At 38.1% G+C, this 23,053-nt stretch overlaps 1 protein-coding gene across 1 annotated transcript in view; it reads left to right on the forward strand.

Moving 5' to 3' along the window:
- The first annotated feature begins 14,699 nt into the window (after positions 1-14,699).
- Positions 14,700-23,053, forward strand: part of ANO4 (anoctamin 4) — a 120,515-nt gene continuing 112,161 nt past the window's right edge. Inside the window, exon 1 of the mRNA XM_066319366.1 lies at positions 14,700-15,080. Coding sequence (XP_066175463.1) covers positions 15,011-15,080 — 70 coding nt within the window. The 5' untranslated portion in view covers positions 14,700-15,010. The remainder of the gene's footprint in view (positions 15,081-23,053) is intronic.

A 23,053-nucleotide genomic window follows, 5' to 3' on the forward strand; every position in this document is an offset into this window, starting at 1 on the left:
CATAATGGAAAAATTAATTTTGAGAGGAATAAGTTTTCAGAGTTGCAAACCCAAAACCCAGCAGTTTTTGAGAAAGAGAGTCTGTCACAATCAGTTCCTTGCCATGGCTTGATCACTGAAGGTGCTATTGTCAGAAGTCATTAAATTTAGACCATGCATAGTTTTCAACAAGGAGAGGTGCCACATAATGAGATCGAAAACTTCACCAACGTTATCCGGAATTAGAGAAAATGTTAATAGATTATATTCTTACCTAGTATTAATTTTCTCATGCTTTCATCCACTTGAGATCTAACTCATGGTAGTTTGACATGGGGAAGTGATATTTTCAGAATGTTTTAGCAAAAAAAACAATTAGTGACTTGCTTTGAAGTGGACAGCTTGATTTGCCAATTAGAAAGTGATAAGTCTCTGTGAACACATGGGGTTAAATATCAGAGGAATCTTGGGAAGCTTCCTTTTTTCCTCCCTGCTTTGGATAGAGGTAACAGGAGTGGCTGCGTTCTGCCGTTGCAGTAGCCTGGTGGGAGCGAGCTGGGCCCTGGGCCCGCGGCTGCCGGTGGGGAGGAGAAAGCCACGGCCACTAACATCTAGCCAACTTTATAGCTCCTTCTGCTGGCCGGGCTGGGCCCACCCCATGGGACCAGGAGTGGGCAGGAGGCATCTACCATCCTGGCTGCTGAGATTCCTGACTGCCATTTCCCCGGGCAGCTCTGAACTCTTCCCCGCTCCCTGCCCCATCGGCATGGCTTTGAAATCCCACAGCCCTGCCAACAGAGCCACTGCTGGGCAGAGATCAGGTGACCACTGGAGGCCCTGGGCAAGATGGTAAACTCTTTCCTTGCACAGATGAAACTTCCAAAGCCCTTCTCTAAGTGAGAGAAAAGGCTGAACTGGGAACAGGTAAAAGGACAATGTGAAGATACTAGAATCAGTGAAGGAAGAATGACGCATTGTTGGAAGAGATTAGAAGATGCCTTGGTATTTTCGGCTGAAAATCTTTTGTGAGCCATGGTAACAGACTGTAATAGGCTAGAATATTCCTTTAGACCATGGAAATACGAATTGGGGAGGTGGATTGAGCAAAGGTATCTGTAATTGACTGAGTGAATATTGAACTATCCTGAGTGATCCTGTGATGCTATGGGATGTTTGAAAAGAGGGAGATGAGATAAGAAGCCCTCTGTACCAGTGAAGAAGTGAAAAGAGATCTCTGTTCCATGACATGAAGAAATCCTTTGCCTTTGGAATTGTTTATCTTTAAAACGACACCCTGGTATGCATGACTCCATGTCCCATATGTAGCCGTGTGGGAAAGGCTGTGTGATATGGGAGGTTCGCAACTGCAGATTTTTCTCTAAGCAGCTGCTTTTGTGAAAGTGAAAAGCCACAAGCAGACTGTTTTTTTCTTGTGGAAAGTTACCACAACAAATCAGGACAGACTTTTCTCTCTAAAAGGACTGATGGGGGATAGTTTTGTACGTGTTACTGACCTATAGTTCTGAGTTTTGTCTTTATACATAGTCTGTGAGAAAGAAGAGAAGCTGAGGAGGAAGGAGGAGTGTTTTGAAAGCTTCATTTTGATTCTCATTTCCTTCTTTTAGGATGTGTTAACAAACCTATCTTTATACCTATAAGTTTGCGCCTGCTTTGCTTTTCTCTTGATCCTATCTCACAGCAGAAAAGACATTCAAACCGCTACGCAAATTGGTTCACCACCCAGGAAACCAAACTGATGAACATGAAACCACTACACTCATCTACATATTTGACTTCTAGACAGACAGTATGCTTTATTGATCGAAGCATTAACATCATATGTGGAAATTTATTGCCAGATTCCTGTTCATGTAATTGTAATTATGAATGTTATGACTCATCAAAAGCGTCTTGTTAGGTGGCTCATATTGCTTTGTAAATGAAGAAAAATATTTCTGGTTGGTGGTTAACTACTCATAGAAATTTAACAAAAATATTGTTTCTAAAGTCAGACTTTTCAAGGTTTAGAATTATTTTCATAAAGGATTAGAAGAAAGAGATGAATTCAGTGGGACCCATGGATTTCAGTGCCACTTTGATTCTGTAGATCAATGTGAAGAGGTACTTTCGGCTCTTCCTTTCAGAGAGTAGATAAAACAGCTTTATGGAGTTACGCCTAACCAGGCACCCCTCTGGAAAGGAATGAGACAGGTAAATTGTTTGGTAATTTTTATGTCGTTGAGACTTGGGTGGGGATTTTTTAACAAAAATGAATTTTGCATGTAGAAGGCTTGATGTTATATTTGTTAGGTTTTTGGTTTTTTTTCCCACTGACCTGCTGCCCATCAGTTTGCTTAAGTTTAATTGCCCTACTGGTAGACTATTCTTTTAGTTTCTCTGAAACTCCCAGAAAATCTGAACCCAGATGATCCACTTTGAGTTTCCTTGGGACTCAGTCCTGTGGTGACTTAATGCAGAGAGAGACAGCTTCGATCTAGTTGCCTGAAAAGCAAATTTAATAATATAAAAATAACAACAATAAGTCATCCACTGTATTGGAGCGAACTGGACCAAGGTAGTAACAAGGGGCCAAAAGCACGAGGCCAGAGAGCCCTGGGCCAGGGTCAGAAAGGTGTTTATACATCCTGGTGTGGGAGGGGAGTTAAGATGGGGTCTGAGGGAAGGGTCCAATGGGGGACAACAATTAAGAATATTAAAATTCCTGCACCAAAAATTAATCTATGGTAATACAGAGAATGAGGAACCTTCTAGTAACATTTGCATAGTTGAGCATGTGAATAAGCTCCTTGATTATGGCATTTTGAACAGGCTTTCCCAAGGCATTTTTCCAGGGTTCTTTTCTTCCCTGGGGAGACCACCCTCTAAATTTCTTAATATACTGCTGCCCGTGTATTTGAGTTTTCTTTTTGTGGATGTTGTATCATCACAGGAGCAGAGTACACAACCACTCTTAATTGTTCAGATTCTGCATATTGCTCAAAGACAGACCGAGTTACCACATGCTAAGATCTTCTCAGATTGCTTCAGGATTTTATAGACAGATTTGGTGATGAAATTTCAGTTTAGGATTTGTTCATAGAGGTTGTGTTCTACCCATCTTTTGGTAAATCTGCTCAACTGTGGACAACATGGTACTTATGAAGAGAGACTGATTCTATGCCTGAACTGTCTGTTGGTTTGAATCCTCAAAATGATTGTGACATTCAGAACAAATTCAGTATTGTTGTCAGACTGGAATGTTCCTAAAAATACAATTTTTAGTATACTTGCAGTACTTGCAGGTGTAACTTAGTGGTATTTGTAATATTTTTTACATATGCAGTGAGATTTTTTAAAATATTCTTTTTTACTTTCACTTGGAGGTTTTTAAAATAAATGAACAGTAATGGGACACTGAGTGTCAGGGTTATGAGTGAAGAAAGGAAAAGTTTTATGAAAGAATATTCATGAATGCCCTTTCACTAAGAAGATGTCAATCACAGGAGCTAAATTTAGGCACAGGTTTCTTTGATAATAGGCTCTTTCTATAATCAAGTGGCTTTAGGTGGATTCAGAAAACTTATGTCTCTTCTGTGCCTCCTTTTAAAAAGTAGGAACATCAAATTAATATCCAGTGTTTTATATAATGTATAAAACCTACCTGAAAGTCTATCTTGCATACTTTGTATGTTTTTCTGAATTGCTAACATATCAGGAAATTATTATGAAAGAACAATAGGCCTTGCCCTTGCACAAGGCTGTAATTCAGTAAAGGAATTAGAGCATGGATGGAAACAAATTAGAAACAAAACTGTTAGAGACCTTACATTCTACAGTTCAGATACTGTGTTTCTATAGTGTTCTGTCATTTCTTCACATTCTGCTATAAAGAGCTCAAGAAATTCAAATGGTATTTATTTGAGTGGGGAGCTTTTTTCAATCTCTGTCGAGTCTGCCAAATTCAAACAATCATTATGTGGCCACTGTTGTCTTTCAGGGTTTGTTAGTCTTCCATCAGAAATGCAGTCTAACTCAGAAGAATTAGCAAGGCATGTGCTTTGTTCTATCCAGATAAGCATAAGCTGAGAACAATCAACTGGATGCCTGTGAGGAACATATGTGTAAACATGGCAGGTTTACTTATTCTTTTCAATGGTATTTTGTTACTGTTAATGGTCTGAAGTACTGCCAGAAAGATAAGGTGGCAGATGAACACAGATGTTCATTGGCATCTACTACACACTATATTTGGCATGTCTTCTGGGGATCACCTTCACTTTAGGGCCATTTAGAAAGCTTGGTACCATAGGCTTTATTACAACCAAAATCATTACTTGCCAAGAGGGAGTGTTCTGAAAGCTAATGATGCAAGAAAGAAAGACAAGTAATACACATGCCTCAACATTTCTGGTAAAACTGGCCCTTGTTAATATGTCTGCTGTAGAAGAGCCTGATCCATAGGTGCTGCAGAAAGCAGGGCTGTGGAGGCTGGTGCTTCTTCCTTGCAGACCAATGCCCGTCCAGGCTCTGATGAAACCTACCACAGCACGTCCCTCCAGCTCAGGTGAGAGCCTTCCCCAGGAGGGGTGAGGGACTTCTGGGCCTTCTCCCAGGGCCAAAGCCTGGGAAATGCCCACATCAGAAGGCAAAAACCCTCTCAGTCACTGGACTTGACCCAACATATGTGACCTGTTTACTCAGATACATACCTATCCACATGCATGTTTAGTTAAAAAACATTTTAGTAAAGTTCACACTTTGCTGCAACATTATCTATAAGATGATTTTTCCTATTTGGCAGAGGGAGAAATAAAAGTAAATTTTGTTGTCTTAAGGCCTACCACTGAAGGCATTGGCTGTGTAATTTCGATGATAATATATAATTGAAAGTAAAAGTCAGTTGAAGGTTGATAAAGCTAACTGTGAGCATGGAGGATTTAGACACCAAGCCTGTAAAAGACCCCATATATGGGGCTATAGCACAGGGTGGGTGAAGGCAGGGAAGTGCACTTGATCCGCTGCTTGAGTGTGCTCCAGAGAGCATGGCCAGGGCCTGCCCCTGGAACAGCAAGAGGGTACTGATGACAGACCAGTCCCCTGGAATGGGATGCAAAAAGAGAAAGTTAAATTAAGCCGAGTTGCTGTGCTGAAAATTGTTGCTATCTGTGCCATGGAGCAGACACATTCAGATATACCCTGAGATATCTTCTTTTCCCATCTGTGAAGTCTCCTGAGTTTTTTTCCCTGTTTCACAGATGATATCTCAGATTGATTGCACTGTTTTCCATTATGGAGAATATCCGATTAAATCAGACAAAATGAGATGTGGTATTTGCAATGTTGCAGTTGACATTCAGGAAGCAAATTGAAATGGGGGCAAAATCTGCTTTTTAAATCTACCTACACTTAGAATACATCTGCATGGGTAGTGCTACTTTTCATTCCTCAGCCAGTAAAAAGCATTTAGGACTTGACTAGTTGCTTTGTTTCACAGAGCACTGTGGTTTGCCCCATGTATTACTGCTGTGTGTGCACTTACCTTTTGTTCTGTGGTAAAAACCTCAAAATCAGTGCAAACAGTTTTAATGAGAATGCTCTTGATTTTGAAGATCAGAATAAGAGCTACTTGCTACAAAAGAAAATTATTTTAAGTGCAGTGCTTACCACAGGTGAAACTAAGTTTTAAATCACCTCAGTATTGAGTCTATTTTCAGCTAGTAAATGCTGTGCATATATAATATAATGAATAAGACAAGATTAACTGCCTCTTACAGTTTCCAAATCAATAAGAGGCACTTAAGGAAACTCTCTTCAATTTTTTCTCTTTTTTTTTGGAAAAACTGCCTCAAAGAAAGAAGTGTTGATGTGATGTTATTTGTTGTGACAGAAACTGAAATATGAATCTATTGGTTTTTGTATGATCTTACATTTACTCTAATTCAAGTCTATTCCACTTGATTATAGAAACAGTGAGTCAAAATCCAGAATATCCCATCCATAGAAATTCTAATATTCTTGCCTACCATCCCCCACTTGGAATTTATTTTGCACACATTTCTACATAATGCTTTAAATATTTCTGTCAGGATTTGCTTCTGCACAGTTGAAATATTTAATCTTCGTTGGACCTCTTGTACTTGTTGTATTTTTTTATATTATTTTGATTTGTTCTGCTCTCTGGTTTGAATGATTTTGGTTTTAATTATTTCTGACTATTGGCATATTAAAGTAACATTAATTATGACTGGCAATACAGACAGTGTTTCAGTAATTTAAATTATTTCTTTGCCTTGCTCAGAGGTAACTGGTATTCTATGCTATGATTTGTATTCTACTCATTTGTTAGATTACATCTTCCAAAGCATCAAGTTGTTTTTTTTAAAAGAAAAGGCAATTGTTACTGCTCGGTGTGTTTCCCAGGGTTTTCGCCCGCGCTCCCTGGTGAGCTCAGGCACCAAGTTCCCAGTAGAGGTAGGATTCAGTGTTCTGGAACATGTCCCTGATCCAGTAGGTCGTTGCCTCGGCAGCAGCATGAACAGTGCGAGAAATAAAAGAATGGAAGTCCAGTGGAGGACTTCAACTGGGTTTTATCAATTCCACGACTTTTTTCCACCCAGGAGTCAGCCTGCTGGAGCCGGCGCTCCCCTTTGGGTGGCACCTTAAGTAGAGGGGTGGGGAAGTGGGATGAGGGCAACTTGGAACCAATCTCAAAGGAGGGGGAGTGACCCAGAACATAAAGGACAGACAGTAGAACAAATCAATCAATTAGGGGGGTGGGAGAACTGCCATCACTCGACGTCCCCACTAGAACCTTCCAGGCATCTGGGTGAGGCTGTGGAGTGATGGACAAGACCCTTAATTATGATTGACATAGGACAATCACTGGGGTAGACCAAAAAAGGTTTTACATGGAGATACAGGGGGAAACCATTGTGAAACAGTACAAAATGAACAGATGCATATAGAAAGCTGGTAAAAACCCCAAAACACACCACAACAGGCAATATATTCCAATCGAGATTAGTTCAGAATCATTTTCTAAACAAAATTTTTGACAGTAACTCTTGATTTTGGGGTTTTCTTTTCCTGAAAAAAATCACAATTTGTTGATAGAAAAGGACTTTATTGAAAATGTTTTATCAACCTCCGTTTTTTATTTCTATTGTGTTTAACAGATTTCAAGGCACAGTATTTTTCCTCACTGCAATTTTCATAGTGGGGCAAGCAAAGGAACATTTTTAATGCTTTTTTTTTTCAAATTACTCTTCAGCATTCATAGAGTTCTAACAGTAGTGGATGTCCAATAGGAACAATAAACTAAATCAAAATACATACCAAACAAACAGAAAGACAACAGTAAAAACTAAAACAATAAAAATGCAGGCAAATCTGGAAGAGTTCAGGCAGCTGGGATGGTGACAACTTCAAGGTGAACTGAAGTGAGGTATATTTTGCACACAATTGTTAGGCATTTATTCCAGTAGCCTGGTAAATATAACATATATGCACTCTACAGTGTGTTTGTTTTTATACAGAGGAACTAAAGAATGAATTTTCAGACAGAAATAAAAGTACAAGACTTAAAAATTAATCAAATTAGGCACCTTGGGAGTGGAAAAGAGTTCCAAATTATTCACCCAGGTTCATACAGCTTCCATAGGCATCACCTCATGTTCAGCACCATGCCCTGCAACATGCCTGTAACAATCACCATTAGTTCAACAGCAAACCTAGAGTTTTATATTCACTTAACTAAACTTTTCATACCAAAGGAAGACAAGTGTTTTTTCAGAGTGTCTTGAAGTAGGACTATTATGACTCTCTCCAAGATATTTCCATGACATTGGGTTGTTATCATGCCTCTTAGGGAGCACTGCTGGAGTTTTTCAGTTATGCTAAATAATCACTGTTGAATGTTAGCTTGTTGTAATTCAATAAACCACCTTCAAGACTATAAAAACAATGCTTTGATGGCAGGCCTAAGGTGGGCATGATCTTTTAATTCATTAGGACTTTGACAGATTTAAGTTAACACAGGTAATGTAGCCACTGTTGTATGGAAGAATAAGCTATTCTGGTCTAAAGCACATAAGCAATTGTAAACCTATATTCCGCTGGAATCTGTGGCCCTTTAACAGTTCATTTCTAAACCTGTGTAGATAAAACTGAATAAAACCCAGTTTGTCCACAAGCCTCTTCTTCCTGGAGTCCTGGTTATAGTTCAGATGTTCCTTTGATCCCACTTCAAAATGTAGATCCTAACATCACTAGCTTGGGATGATGCAAACCTCCTCACCTTAAAGGCAGGTAATGGGAAAAAAGGTGACACACTGGCAAGTGAAGATGAGTTTCACTGATAGAAAAGGCTGTACAGCAATGCTTGTAGAGAAGTGACAAACATGAGTTCTGGAAGGCAACTGATGTGGACAAAGATGCAACATAGAAATGAGAAGAATAATGCAGCATTGTTTCTCACAGTCTTTTCTTGACATAGGGATCTCAAGCAAATGATTAGAAGAGAGGGTCTGAGTCACTGAAAAATTGCCCAAAGAGCTGGCAAATATGACAGGGAGGCAGAATCCATCTACAAGTATCTTGGGGCAAATGAAATTACAAGAGTAAGAATAAAATGAGAAATTTCACTGTGTCACTGTGTAAATCCTCAGTGAAATCACAGTCTGAATATCACAGGCAATTCTGCTGTTGCATCTTGAACCTTTCTTAGTGTGCATTTCAGGTCTTCATCCCTTGAAAAAGGCAAGGAACAGAAGACTACTAGGGATGATTGGAGATATACAACAGTTCATTAGTAAGGACCAATAGTTTAAAAAAGGTCTCCTAAGCTCAGGAATAGAGACAACAGAACAGGGGGTATGATAGAGCTCTGTAGTATCAGGAGTGGATGGAGAGGGAAAGAGAAGAGGTCTTTCATGATCTCTTTCAATACAATGCTTCCATAGATAACATGTTTCAGACAAAAAAAATATTTATTCTTCTACCAACTCTATCTCTAAGCTCTGGGGTTTCTTTCCATGGAAAATTATATATGCTAAAAATGGATGTAAATTCAGAAGCTAACTGGAAAAAAATTTTGATAAAAAATAAGAAAAAAATGTAACATTTAGGGAATATCATCTGAAACTACTACAGATTTTGGAAATCCTGTAATGTCTCCAATATTTGGGAGGAAGCAGGGTGGGAGGAGCAATCATGCAAAATCTCAGAAAACTGAACACATGTAGCTCGTCAAGATGTACAGTATTAGTCTTTCTGTCCAGCCAGTGCAGTTCCTGGGAAATTTTGTAAGTAGTAGCTTTTCTGTTTGCTTACCTGAAGGCTTGCAGTTGTGAGGCATTTTTTTACATCTAATGTAGTCACAAGTATTTCAACATTTCCAAAGCAATGCTTGAAGCATAGTATGATCTTAGATATGATTTTATAGTCATATGTTATCAGTGGCAAGGGACTTGATGCTGTGTTAAAGAAATGATATTTAAACTTTTGAGAACTGATTTAATCTAATATGGGAATCCTAATGATGTTGTAATATTTTTCAAGTTAAAGATGCTTTCTGGATGTATTTGTTACCAAAGTAATACATAGGGTGAGAAAAAAAAAAAAAAAAGGCAGCTGCCTTTAGACTTTGCTTTCAGGCATGTATACAGAAGACAGCAGGAGAATTTTTCTTTCATGTTCCTTCATTTCCACCTAGGATTCAGAGCAAGCAAAAGAGTCCATCATGACACCAAACACCGCTGTTTCTCTGCTGATTCTCAAATGAACTGGGTTTACACGAGAAACCTTTTATATTGCTTCCCTTTCCGAGATCTCTCTATCAAGGCTATCTTTAAAATGTGAAAAAGCTGAAGCTGTCTGCAGAGCATCACTGACTTTAATGGGAAATGTGACAATTTGCACATGGTGAGGAAAGACTGCTTAGCTTATCAAGGTGGACAAATTAGCTCACTTTCTCCTTCCCTGTGTGTAAAAGTTGAAAGGAGCTAAATATCTAATTTTCCCATTTATATACTGCTCCTTAAAGGCTCATTTTCTGCTCTCTGCTCATGCTTACAAAGTGCTTCCTTATGATCTTGCTAATCTGTGCCTTGATGACTGCAGACTTTCCGGAGCTGCTTTACTTTTTGTGGCCCTACATGATATAGCAGCTGATAGTTTCTTCCTCACTTCTTTCTCTGTGCTCCCCTGTACTTGGTCTGCTGTGAAAAGGGCCTTGAAAAAACAGCCTACCTCATCTTGATCTGCTCCTAAGGCCCTCCATATAGGGCTGAAAAAAATTAAAGACACATAGAAAAGAGAAATAGATGGAGTAATTGGTCTCCAACAGGTGCACTGACACTAATGATACAAAACTGAAAGCACCTGCCAGAACTACTTTGTTATCCCAGGGAAGATCAACAAAGCAGGTCAGGACACTTGAGGCTAATCAAGCACTGTTAGCTAATGGATTGTTTTTTCAGCTTTTTAACTCTGCACTGTATTATTATTGCCCATTCATGTTCATATAATCTGTGTCTAGAGACAAACACTTCAGAAAGGAACCTATAAATAAATACCTGTAACCCAAAGTGGCACAAGATGGAAGAAAACTGGGGCTGACAGAAGCCTGACGGTCACTGTAGGGATGCCTTCCCAGGTGGAGAGGTGTCTCAGTCCCTGTGCAGTATAATTTGGATACATGGTCTTTCTGACCCAAATTCAAGAGTCTCCTCCATTGGCGCCAGAGCCATGTCACTGTGCTCAGTCACATAGCAGAGGTGCATGGTGCAAAACCAAAGCAGATGGCCATGAGATGCATTGGCAGAATGATTTCTGAGTAGCTTAGGATGTTGTTGTTCATCTTTGCAACATTTGATGAGCCAACAAAACAAGTATCAGCCACACAAAACTTTGCATGCAGGCATACTGTTGTTTTGAACTTTAATAACTTCTCCCTCCTTTTTCTTTTTTTATGTTTGATTTTATTTCTTCATGACTTGGAAATACTTCATTACTCCCTTTTAATGTTCTCATATGCAGGCTTTTTCTGAAGCATTATAAATCTCCAAGTGTCATAAGCATATTACCACTTTATAAAAGACAAAATATGCTCAATGGAAAAGGATTGATGGTTTGAAAAAATCTATACTAAAAAGACTTATCTTGGAGCAATAAAAGTTGTCCAGAAGCAGGATAGAAGCTGCTTTTCTCTGCTGGCAAACTGCACAGCTGAGATGTATTGGCATGAAGGTAGTGAAGGTGTTTGCCTTACATGAAAAAAAAAAAAAAAGATAGAAATACAGGTGAGGAAGAGAAAGACCTGAAGATTTGAAAATATAGAGGAGGATTTTTGATGTACACAGGAAAGGAAAGGAAAAGAGCTCAGTGATATATATAGTACTTAGAGGGTGAAGTATCATCCAGCTTCAAAACACTAAACTACTTCCCACTCTTACTGCAGCCAGCCAGGTGCAGGTGGCTGAGCCCTGTCCAGAAGCCAGTCCTCCAAATTTGAAAGTCATCTCTGGATGCTGGACAATATTTAAGGACAGTATTTAAGTCTTTCACTTGCATGTGCACTGAGGCCCTGGCTCAAAGTGGTGCTTGTGAGCCATTACATTAAGGCAGAGGCCGAGACAGGTGAAACCCCTGGTTTTCTTAACATCTCTACTACCTGCCAGAGCAGGCCAGCGTGCTTGTACCCAGATACTGAGTATGAATGCCAAGCTCACTTAAAAATCACCATGCTGTAGGGACAGGTACAACCAAAGGCCATACAGCTACGCAATGGTAGGGGATTTCAGTGTCAGCAGCTATATGGCCAGGCCTAAAGGCAGGAGAAAAACTCCACTAAATACAGTTAGTTGAAGCCCCAGACTGCAGTGTGCTGCTGGCAAGTTCTCTTTCTTTCTGTGTCTTGTGTGGGCAAAAAAGTAATTTATGTCAGCTTTAACATCTACTCTTCAGAGAACTCTTTGCTGTTTTCTCATATCTCTGATCCACAAACCCTGGGATTCATCAGAAGCATGGGTTATTTGCAGGAAAAATAGGGAAAATTTACTCTAGAGTCTGCTTAGTGCCAATAGTTCACCAGGTTTTTATCTGCCATAAACTACATGCATTGTTCACAATCCCTTTTCTACTTCTGATTCCCCCTCCCTTTGTCTGTGCTTTTCTGCATGTTATCTGGGGATATATTTTGAACTGCCAATATATCTTTTTAAAGAATTTTCACCCACACAAAAACAAGGTAATACTGCAGCCTGTTGCAGTATTACCGTCTTATATTTTTTTTAGACTTGCAGTTTAACAGAAGAGAAACACATAGAAAAGCAAGACCTGATCTTTCCCTGGAAAAACCTAAAATTATAATTAAATTAGGGCATTTGCATCTTTGTCCTGTATCTGGCTCTCACGAAAATAATGGAAATTAATTCTCCTAATTAAAGGATATCTTCTGTGAACAAAATAACTGCAGTACCAATGAGATAGGAGTGAAGAACTTCCAAGTATACTGTATGCATTTGTGACACACTTTGCGTAGTTGGTTTTAGACACATTTAAATATGTCTAAAGAAGATTGTAAATCTAAAATTTTCAGGAATGCTGGAACATTCTTCCTCATGTAATTTGGAGGTATGATTTATCATCTTTTTTTAGTGGAAGAAGAAAAAGGTTGCATATGACCAGCAGCAAGTTGTTGAACCTAATTTTGGATGTGATCAATCTGCAAATTTTGCATTTCATAGGAATAGCAATCTGGCAGCAGTATCCTTTATTTTGAGGTCTGGAAAAAAAAAAAAACAACGTGCTGCAGAAATAGTTTAGGAAGCTCAGTCACAGCTGTGCGAGAGTTTATAGACAGTTTTCAGAATGTGAAGAAGCAACTTAACTTGAACCCCCGAGTAATGTAGCAGTCAGTATATGTTTGGAACCAGATCCTAAAATAGATCCCTGTTTTCATAACAAAATGAAAGCACAGCCTTACTGAGATCCAGCTAGAAAGTGCGTGTTGATGACAGGCTCAAGTTTAGTGCTGAGCGTTGGCTGACTCCAGCATAAACCTCAGAGGGATGATTGTTTTAAATGATGTGACAATCTGTCGTGATGCTTAAAGAAAATGGTTGTAGTTAATTTTTTAATACCTTAGGGATAATTGATCAATATTTTATGCATCACAATGTTTTAGTGACTGCAAAAGAAGTAAAGAGCTCATTTTACAGCTGGGGCTTAGCTTCTCACTCTTTGAAGCCCCTTATAGCTAGCATGGTCAAAGAAACATGTTGTCCTGGCAAGCTCATTGTCATTCCGTTCACATGGATTGATATGCTGCCTTTCACAAGAATAAGATGACTGGGTTTTGTATCTGTATGTATCCTAAGGATGTGATTTGTCTTTTGAAGCTGGCAGTTACATTAGCCCTGAAACCAGAAAGTGGGTGAGAAGTTGCTGCAGCAGACTCCTCATGCCTTTACATTTCCTGCAGGAGATCAGCTCTGGAGTCAAGAAGCAAAGACAAGTATTGAGTGCACAGCTTCGATTCTGAATGTACAAAGCCATCATAAAAGACCACAGTTTGCATAGCCTTTGCTCCTCTCTGCAACCCCACTGTTTCCACAAATTGCCTATGGAAGTGGTAGCTCTCTTCCCCTTGGTAGCATATTATGGACCAAAGCGTATTAATATTTCAGAGATTCTAAGTCTCTTCTGTGACCTGGAGGTTCACACACATTGACTTCCAAGAGAGCTGGAAGAGCAGAGTCATTAATGCATTCTTGGCCATTTCACTTCACAAAACTGAGCAATCTAATAAATAATATCTAATGATTTTGAGTGACTACACTTTACAATGTGCTTACAATATCCACATTTTCAATTTTTAGGGTCTGGTTTTCCATCTGCTTTTTAGTTTGCTTATTTATATCTGGTGGGGTGTTTGTTTTTTTTAAAAACAGAAGTAGTTTGCTGACAGAAGCAATAAGAGTCACAAGTAAATTAAGCGTAAAAGAGTAGTGTAGAAGTATAATTCAGCTTTCTTGCCCAAAAGAGATTGTCTGAAGGTTTTTAGCCAGAGAATGCTGAAAGCAATTGCATCAATGTGAAGAGGACAAAATCAGAATCAGCAATTTTCTGTAAGATAGCATTTCTTTCTAAGACTGTGCATTAGCCACATAGGAAACTTCAACTTTGCTTTTCTCTATGGAAAAATAAAGCCTGTTTTTTAATCACAATTTCAGTATAAAAAATGATTATGTGACAAATTTGAGAATTTTAGTGTGAAAGAAAATTTCCAGTACTGACAGTAAGGTTTCACAAGACAGGAGAAATCAGAATTTTTTTCAAGCTTAAGGTCTCATTATAGTAATTTGTAGCCTTACTGCTTTTCTCAAATCAGACTTCTATTTTTGCCTTAAAAGATAGTTAATACATAACTTGTAGCAATTTTCATATGATGAGACTTCCTAGTATTGGTAAAGGCTCAGTAGAAAATAAATAATTTCTGACAAGTTCTAATCCATCAGTCTCAAAGCTGTCATATCATAAACTCTATGGTAGCTAACCTGTTAATATTGTCCTTTGTGAGCTGTGTCCTTTGTGAATATTTTGAAGGAATGGAAGATATTTCCTCCTGCAGACCAGTAAAGTGGTAAACCATGACTGTGTATTCATTTCAATATCTATTACTGTGTCTGAATCTAATGCCTACAACACAGCAGAAAAGGTGTTCACATTTTTAATTTTCCAAGAAAATTCGCCTTTTAGAGTTCTCTTTTTGCTTTTCTTTTTTTTCCCTCTAAGAAGATTGTCGCAGCTCCATTTTAAACCTGACAGCTTATATTTTAGTTATTCCATGCTGATCTCTTGTATCTAATAGTACTAATTCTTATTCCTGTCAGGTATAAATTTATCTATTCATGGGGCTGAAAAGCGTGTGCAAGTCTGTCAGAGGAGAACTGAAGCAAGTTACCCAGTGTCACAGCATCCACTTGTGGATGGGCATCCTTCAACTCTACAAGCCAGGGGGTCAATAAAAATGGAAGCATCATCTTCTGGATCTGTGATTTCATCAGTCACTGGTGGAAAAGCAAAAACTCATCAGCCAGGTAACAGATTTTCCTTGATATCTTTTCCAGTCCCATTTCACGTGTGAGGTGCCATGATGTGGTGAAGCTGGTGTTAATAGCACAGGATCATGCTTGCGCAGAGATCAATCTAATGATTGTCAAAATTACCAATTGATTTTTGTTTACGTTTGATGTTTTTGTCAATTATAGATTATAGGGAGTGACAGTGGTTGGGACAGCTGAAAGGGGGAAATAAAAATGTAAGTTTAATCATAAAAACCCCTACGATGTGTAGTGGTATTCAAAATGTTAATGCAGAGACATTTGGGATATTGCTTTTTAATACTTATACATATTTAGTTTTGATAAGCTTTGAGCTGATTGCTCTAGAAACTACAGGCATCCCCCATGCAAATCAATAATTGACACTAAAATTGGTTTTGAGCAAATACACAATCCAGGGTGTAGATCAAACTCTTTTTTGCTATAACACTAACAAAACCTTTGGATCTGACAACATAGGTTAACTGATTAGCAAAATGAAACTTTTCAAAAGAAAGTCAAAATCTCCAGGGAACCATCAAATTCTAATTGGTATCATGAGTTTATTCCTTGTTATGATATTTGCCAGTGCTATTTTAGAAATACCTTTTCTTATAGCAGGGGAGTACATTTGTGCTGGCCATGCTCAGTCATTCTTCACAATGAAAATTATACTCCAAATTTCTTTCCTGAGCAGAGCAAATTAAAGCTGCCCATGAAGTCACTTTTGTGGCATATTTATTGGAGGTTGTCAATAATCTTCCAGTGTTGCTGCCCAGAAAAGGGCATGATATATGATGTATGCAACTACTTGGGTGCTCAGAGGCAGAGTCTGTTTGTGTGAGACAGACAGTTCTGCCCACAAACTCTTAGTGTACCCCCCTTAACTTGCAGATCTAGTAAATGGCTTAATTTTTATAAATATTAGATTATCTATTGTAAGTTGCTATACAGCAACTTGTACTCTGTGCCATGAGTTTCATGCACTCATAGTATTTAGTCACCATAATGTTTGTGAACACAGATTAAAGAATTTACAGTGACTCACAACCATATGCTTTGTTTATTTTAGTTTCTCTGTTCACTTGTTTGTCTTGTTTTTTCAGCTTCTGTCTTTTTTGTTGAAGTTCAGAAATTACTACTACTGAAATGTTGCTGTTGCTAAAGATATATAGTGATGTAGGCAGCATGTTAAGAGATTGACAACAAAGTCCTGCGTCATAGTTTTTAAAAAAACTATCTTGAACATGTACAATGACAACATTCATTTTGAGATGCTACATATTCTACAGCTATCTGTTGATAACTATGGCCTGAGCTTTAATAATAAACTATGTGCAAGCAGCAAATTCAGGCCTCTGATTGAGATAAAGATCTCTTTTTAGGGAGACCCCAGAGGTCTCTTAAAATGGAGCTCATTGGTGACCATTTGGACAATGATTATCTTTCAGTTTATGACATTAGTTTTATCTGTCATATTCTCTTCTTAGGACAATAAGAGCATCTATGACCCCCAGAGAACATTTTTTGTATGACAGGAGTCTTCTCTTGACTAACTTACAGTCCCATTTTTTAATTTCTTGTGTTTGTGTCCAGGTTAAACTGCAATCTTTTGAGCTGTATGCAAGCAGATCTAAGTAAGATAATGGTCAACAGCAATATCAATGAATAGTATTCCTAAGAAGAAATCCTAATTTAAACAAAAAATTATATGTTCTTCACTCAAACTCAGTCACAAATTAGCAGCTATGGCTTCATAATTGGCTTAAGACATCAGTTGTCCAGTGGTAGTACCTTATCTAAGATATCATAAGAAGATATTTTAGAAAGATGATGTTCTTATGTATATTAATTACTCAGATACCACATCTTACAGCATTCTTTTCTAAGCTAGCATCCTGCTACTGCATGCAGTAAGTTTGTAGGATTTTGTTCCATCTAATTTTAAATAGTTCATACAATTTGGGGTTTTTTTGTCCAATACAAATTGGACTGCTGTTATCACAATCAAGTAGCTCTCACTGTTGGAGTAGTGTATGCTATACTTACTCTGAAATTTTCTTTGTCCAGTTAGCATATACTCCAAACATTAAGGCAGTCCAGCATGATAGAAAGTATTTTTAGGACTTAAAATGGCATTTTAATTCTTATCAGTAAAAGAGAACAGGACCATGGAAAAGTGCTGGTTGAGAATTCTTTTTTTTTCTTTGATAGCACACTACTTCTGTTTTCTTCACAGCAGCTTTTTCCCTTTGCAGCATTTCTTCTTTCAAGAATGATAACTTTTATTATCTATTATGGATTCTATTTATTTGACAGCAGTTTCCTTTGAATGAAGTTCATAGGCAGCTGTGTGCTAAGGACAAGAAATAATAGGTACTGTTCATTGTTCCAGCATTCCTTTCCAGTTACTTCTCTGCCAATTTTATTTGTAACTAGCAAGGAGCCTGGGGCTCATAACTTCTATTATTAATCTGGGTGTTAGAGTGGCTAGGGAGCAGTGGGTTGTCTGTAGTGTACCTTACTTAAAAATAAATACAATTCTAAAACTTGTTTTGTGCAAGCTTGTAAAGAGGTACTGCTCAGCCATGAGCAGGACTACAACTTCCAAGCTTGGATTTTAAGCAGATATAAAGGTGTCAAGTAGCTGAAACGAAACACAGAGGAAAATGGAGAAACAAGTGGAAGAAAAAGGCTATTAATGGGGAAGACTCCTGACACCTTTGCAGGTGCATGCATATGAGGGAACTTTCTCTTGGAAAGAAGAAAAGCAAAGATGACTATAACTAATCAGATGATAAATTTAGATGTAATGGCATTAAGGCAAATACGCATTTCTTCCCAAAGTTATCCTTTTTCATCTATATGAGCGGTTGTGGTGTAATGCGGCTGGTGGGGTACAAGGCTACTGAAGTCAAGAGTTCAAAGCCATTGGGGCAGACTGCTGGCTGCAGTGAATTGGCACAATGATGCCAATAGTGGTGTCTGTGTGGTACACAGAAGGCTAATTTTAAAGCAAGGGTTCATCATTTAGGCTCTCTGTAAGAGCAACGGAACAAAGTATGAAACAAGCCTAGAGGGAGTTAATCTGTCATCCCAGTACATTCCCTCAATGTAAGGGTTAGGCTAATCTGGGGACAAAAAACTCCTCGCCTCTCTTCTGATGGCATTGCACCTTTGCAACGAGTAGTACTTTGGTTTCTGGGCTTCCGTCTGGTCTTTCCTATGTTAATCTATTCCAAATCAAGACAGCGTTACATTGCTTCATTCTCTTGGTGACAGATTCTTTTATTTTCATAATCTGCAGAACTTGTTAAACCTCATTTTTCTAGAAGTGGAAATTTGCTGGCTGTGGAAAAATGTCTTATTTAATACGTCTAAGCAGCTGTAAAGTAAATACTTTCCTTGTGTGAAACTATGGAACCTTTTTAGTTATTCCCTACTTGCAATATTCCCTAACGCTTGTTGCCCATTTTGTAATAACAGGAATTCAGAAGTTCCCTGCCAAGATTTTCTCTCTCTGTGCTTCTAGTAAAACCTTAGTGCATTTTGAGGTTTAGACATATCAGTATACGCAGTACTGTAGACTGTAGTTTATATCACTTATAGAAACCAATACTGCAGGCAACTTACACGACTAGAAGGAAGGATTGTCTTTGAAATAATTTATTTCCAAAATTTAGTTAACATGTAAAGATGCTTCACTTAAGGAAACACATAAAAATATCCTGGAAAATTCTGCTTTCAAGAATTTAGTGTTCAAAAAGGTCCCTTTCAAAGCTGAAGAAGTGTACATTTTGGAAAGGACACTCCTTGCTACCTGAAATTGTATAGGCACATCCATGCTATTTGAAAGAACTTCATGTGCTGAAAGTTGCCATTATGGTGAAAGTCTACTGGGGTTATTGAAATTCACTGAGAAACTTTTCTTGCACTCTCTTGCTTTTTGTTATAAGAAGTATTTGATAAATTACAAATTTAAAAGAAGATATGTTTGCCTTGGACAGGTCTTTCTGTTTGGGTCCTCTTTTTTTACTGCTTATCAATCTGTAGCATTTTTTAATTGATGACTGTACTGCTGAGCTTGTAAATAAGAAAAAAGAACTAACAGGGTTGGCCAACAGAAAAACTGATTTGGGACACAAGTAAAATGGCATGGTTCTTGAAAGTAGCAACCAGAATTAAAGGAAAAAAGAAAATGTGTTTAATAAGCTTAGTCACAAATTAATTAACTTTGAGTTATCAAAAAATCTAGGACTGAAGCCTTCAACAATGATAATTTACTGTGCAAAAGATATCCATTTCTCACCACAAAATATGCATATACTTATTAGCATTTACATTTGATTGTAAATGGTCTTTAGAAGTTCTGTGTTAGTTGGATGTGACTTGATGGTTAAATCACATTTTCTTTTCTTTGCTGACTGGCAGAACATGTGGCATGCATCTCTCCTAGATTAAAAGACTGAAACCCTGCAAATAATTCTGCCAGGAAGCTCTGTCATACAAGTACTTCTTGGCAGCAAATGCATGCATGGCATGGGGATGGCTGATGTAAATTCATCTGGAAATTTGAATTCACACTGACAGTAATGCTGTTATCTTACTTGTCTAACATTATTAGGGGAACAGTCTTTTTCAACATGCCTTCTGCAGGGTGTACATAGAATTTTCTCTTATGCGAAATGAAGAATAGAAAATGCAAGCAGATTTCAAAGAAGTTTAGGATTCCCCTCATTAAGCTAATTTTCGTATTAAAACCCCCACGTATTTGCAAGAATCATTCTTATGTGGAAGGGACATTAATGTCAAAGAAACCAGCCTGCATATTCAACTTTTTCCTTTATCTACAGCCTGTGTTCAAAGCAATTTAAGTTCAACGAGTGGAGCAAAATTTCTCCCATGTTGATATTTCAAGCATGATCTGTAAACACCTCCCTGCTGAACACAGACTGTTCATTCTCCTGGCTGTTGGTGCTCTGCAGCTCTGCAAAACTCCTAATGAGAAGAACAGTTTGCCTCAATTACCATGAGGACCTTTTGTCATTGGACTGTGTGGCAGGACAGAATATGGTGATTATGCAGTTCTTTGAAATTCAGAGCTGAACTAGCTTGCAGATGATGCAGAGCCTGAAATCTTCTGTCACTTTGCTTAGTCATTCAGCCTATGTCATTCAGCCTTTTACTTTTCTATGACAAAAGTAACTTACTTGAAAATTCCTGGTCCTAAGGCATCCAGTCTCCTGTAATGTTCATTCTAGCACTTCGGAGAACACTTTTGCAACAGCAGGTTAACAAAAAACAAAACCCAAACAAACAACAACAAAAAACCCAGCACAAAAAGCTCTGTTTTTCAATGCTATCTCTCTTGTTTAATTTAAATGTATTTGACGCAGGCAGAAATTGCAACCCTCTGTACACACACAAGTATCTGGGAGGGACCTGTGCATACTCTCAATAAGGGACTTCAAAAATAATTTTAATAATTTTAAGTTGTGACTTTGGGGGTGTTTTGCTTCTCTGGGGACTCTGTGTTTTTAAACATAACTCTTTTCAAAAACTAATTTTTTTTTCCTTCCTGCTTTCATCACTCTCCTGTTCACTGTTATAAAACAATCATTTATTCAGCCCTGCAATCAATTATGCATGATGATTTTAAAATCAGTACAATTCACCCTAAGATTTCAGCTCTCCTGGCTGTTGTTAGTTTGCAATATGTAGTCACTTCACAGAGGCCATGCAATGCTGCTGTGTTTGGATGTTCCTGATTGTTCTACCATCAGAGAGTTTCCTTTCAAGACTAAACTCAACTGATCCCAGAGCAATGTTATAATGTCCTGGGACCAGTGTAACATAGCTGTCTTAAAAAATCTTGACCACTATTCTGAAGAAAATAGACAATACATAAAACTTTGCAAAGTTTCTGAGAAAGAAATGACCCATTTAATCTAAAAAATAACTTATAATTCAAGGAACAGTGAGAGAAACTTTGAATACTCAATTATTATGTTCTTGTAATGCTTGCCTGAAAGAAGGGGCCTTTTCTTAGCTCTATAGCTCTTGCTTAAAGGGGTTTAGTGTTATGTAAGACTCTATTTCTAATGTTAAATATGTTACATATATTCCAAAGAAAGATTCTTGCAGGAAAACTGTCAAAAGATGGAATAAACTAGCTTCTACTTTGGCAGAGATGCTTTTAAAGTCAGAAAAGGGATTTGACTAAAATAGGGCTGCATAGTGTTACTAATTTCTATAAAAGGTATATATAATTCCAAAAGATAGCAAGACCTCTTTCCTTACACCAAGTCTGCTGGTTCATTCTGATGTCTCAAAATTACGCCAGACCTTCCTATATAACAAAACAAAACAAAACAACAACAACAAAAAACAACAACAACAAAAAAGCAACAACAAAAAAAACACCAAAAAAAAAAAAAAACCAAAAACCAACAAACAAAAAAACCACCCAACCCCCCCCAAAAAAACCCAAACCAACAACAACAACAACAAAATAAAAAAAAACCACACAAACCCCCAACCAACCACCACCAAACTGACAAAATCCACAAAACACCCCCTCCCCAAAAAAACACAAAAGCAATGCAAAACAAACCAACAAAAACCACAACCTAAACCAAAACAAAATAAATGAGGAGAAGGATCTCATTCCTTCATTGAGTAGATATGCTACAGGTAAGTACTTCTAGGGCTCAAATGAATCCACTAGAAATTCCAGCCAATATACTGTGGTGCCAATAAAGCTCAAAAGACCTAAAGAGTTGCATAAAACTCTTCATAACTTAGACCAGGTACAGGGGCAGCTGCAAGGCAAAAAGGTGACGTCATTTCCAATCTGTTCTTTGTTTCTGAGAACTTCCTTTGGATTCATACAGATCACTGACTGTTCCTGTGCCATGCATAGGTGGATATCTCAAGAGAGCAAATGTGTCCTCTGCGTGCTGAGATTTTCACAGAGGCACAGGGTTTGCTGCTCCCATCTCTGGGAGTGCAGTTCTTTACTGTTTTATGCTTTAGAGGTGCAATAGAACAAAAAGCACATGAGTTTTGAGGTCTTCTTCATTAGTGGTAAGATTCAGGCTGGTTAAAATAGAAAAAGGGAGATGGCACTACAATTTGCCACTTTATTTAGACCTTGCTTTAGAAATGCACCAAACATAGAATAATAATTCAGGACCTATTACACTGATGAAAGACTTTTAAGAGTCATCAAAACTGCACATTTTTTCAACTGAACTTTTTATGTTGCCAGAATGCCTGAAAATTATGACCCTTGCTATTCTGATACTCTGCTACTGCTTGTGAGAGAGACTCTGCTTAGTGCTAGTTGCTGAAAATAATCTCTTCTGGGTAGGCATCTTATGTGAACAGCCCAGTACTTCTCCATGCATCTTAATGTCAAAGTGTTCTATTTCTCCTTTGCAGGTTTTGGTAATTATAATAGGTTGCAAGGCTATATAAGAAAGGTCAACTGCACCAGTATAAAGGGCATGATTCCTGCTGTTTGTAAGGGTCTCTCAAAGACAAATTAAAATTTTGAGAAAGAACATTTTTACAAAATCATATATATAAATATTGGTCCCATTCTTCCACTCCAGTTTGCAACTGAATGGTTATATTTATCATAACCTCTCCCTAATTAGGTCTCCACACACCCAGCCTGGTAGGTTGGAACCATATCCTCTCTCTGTGGTAGACTAGGATGGGATTCATTGATCTGTGTTTAGTTTCTGTACAGGAAGGCATATTTCATGGGGTCTGCATGGCAGCTTGCCTGAGACAAATGTAAGGAAGATTTTGCAATGAGTGTCATTCCTGGGCTTCATGGCCCTAGCCTGGGAAAAGGCTTATGAGGCCGTAACTAAGGAGCAGGCCTTCTAGTTCATGAAAACTGGAAACAAGGTAAGTAAAAAGGGGAGGGAAGAATCTGATGACTACCTGTTAGCTCAAAA

The sequence above is a fragment of the Sylvia atricapilla genome, chromosome 5, assembly GCF_009819655.1.
Source record: "Sylvia atricapilla isolate bSylAtr1 chromosome 5, bSylAtr1.pri, whole genome shotgun sequence".
In the NCBI taxonomy this organism is placed as follows: Eukaryota; Metazoa; Chordata; class Aves; order Passeriformes; family Sylviidae; genus Sylvia; species Sylvia atricapilla.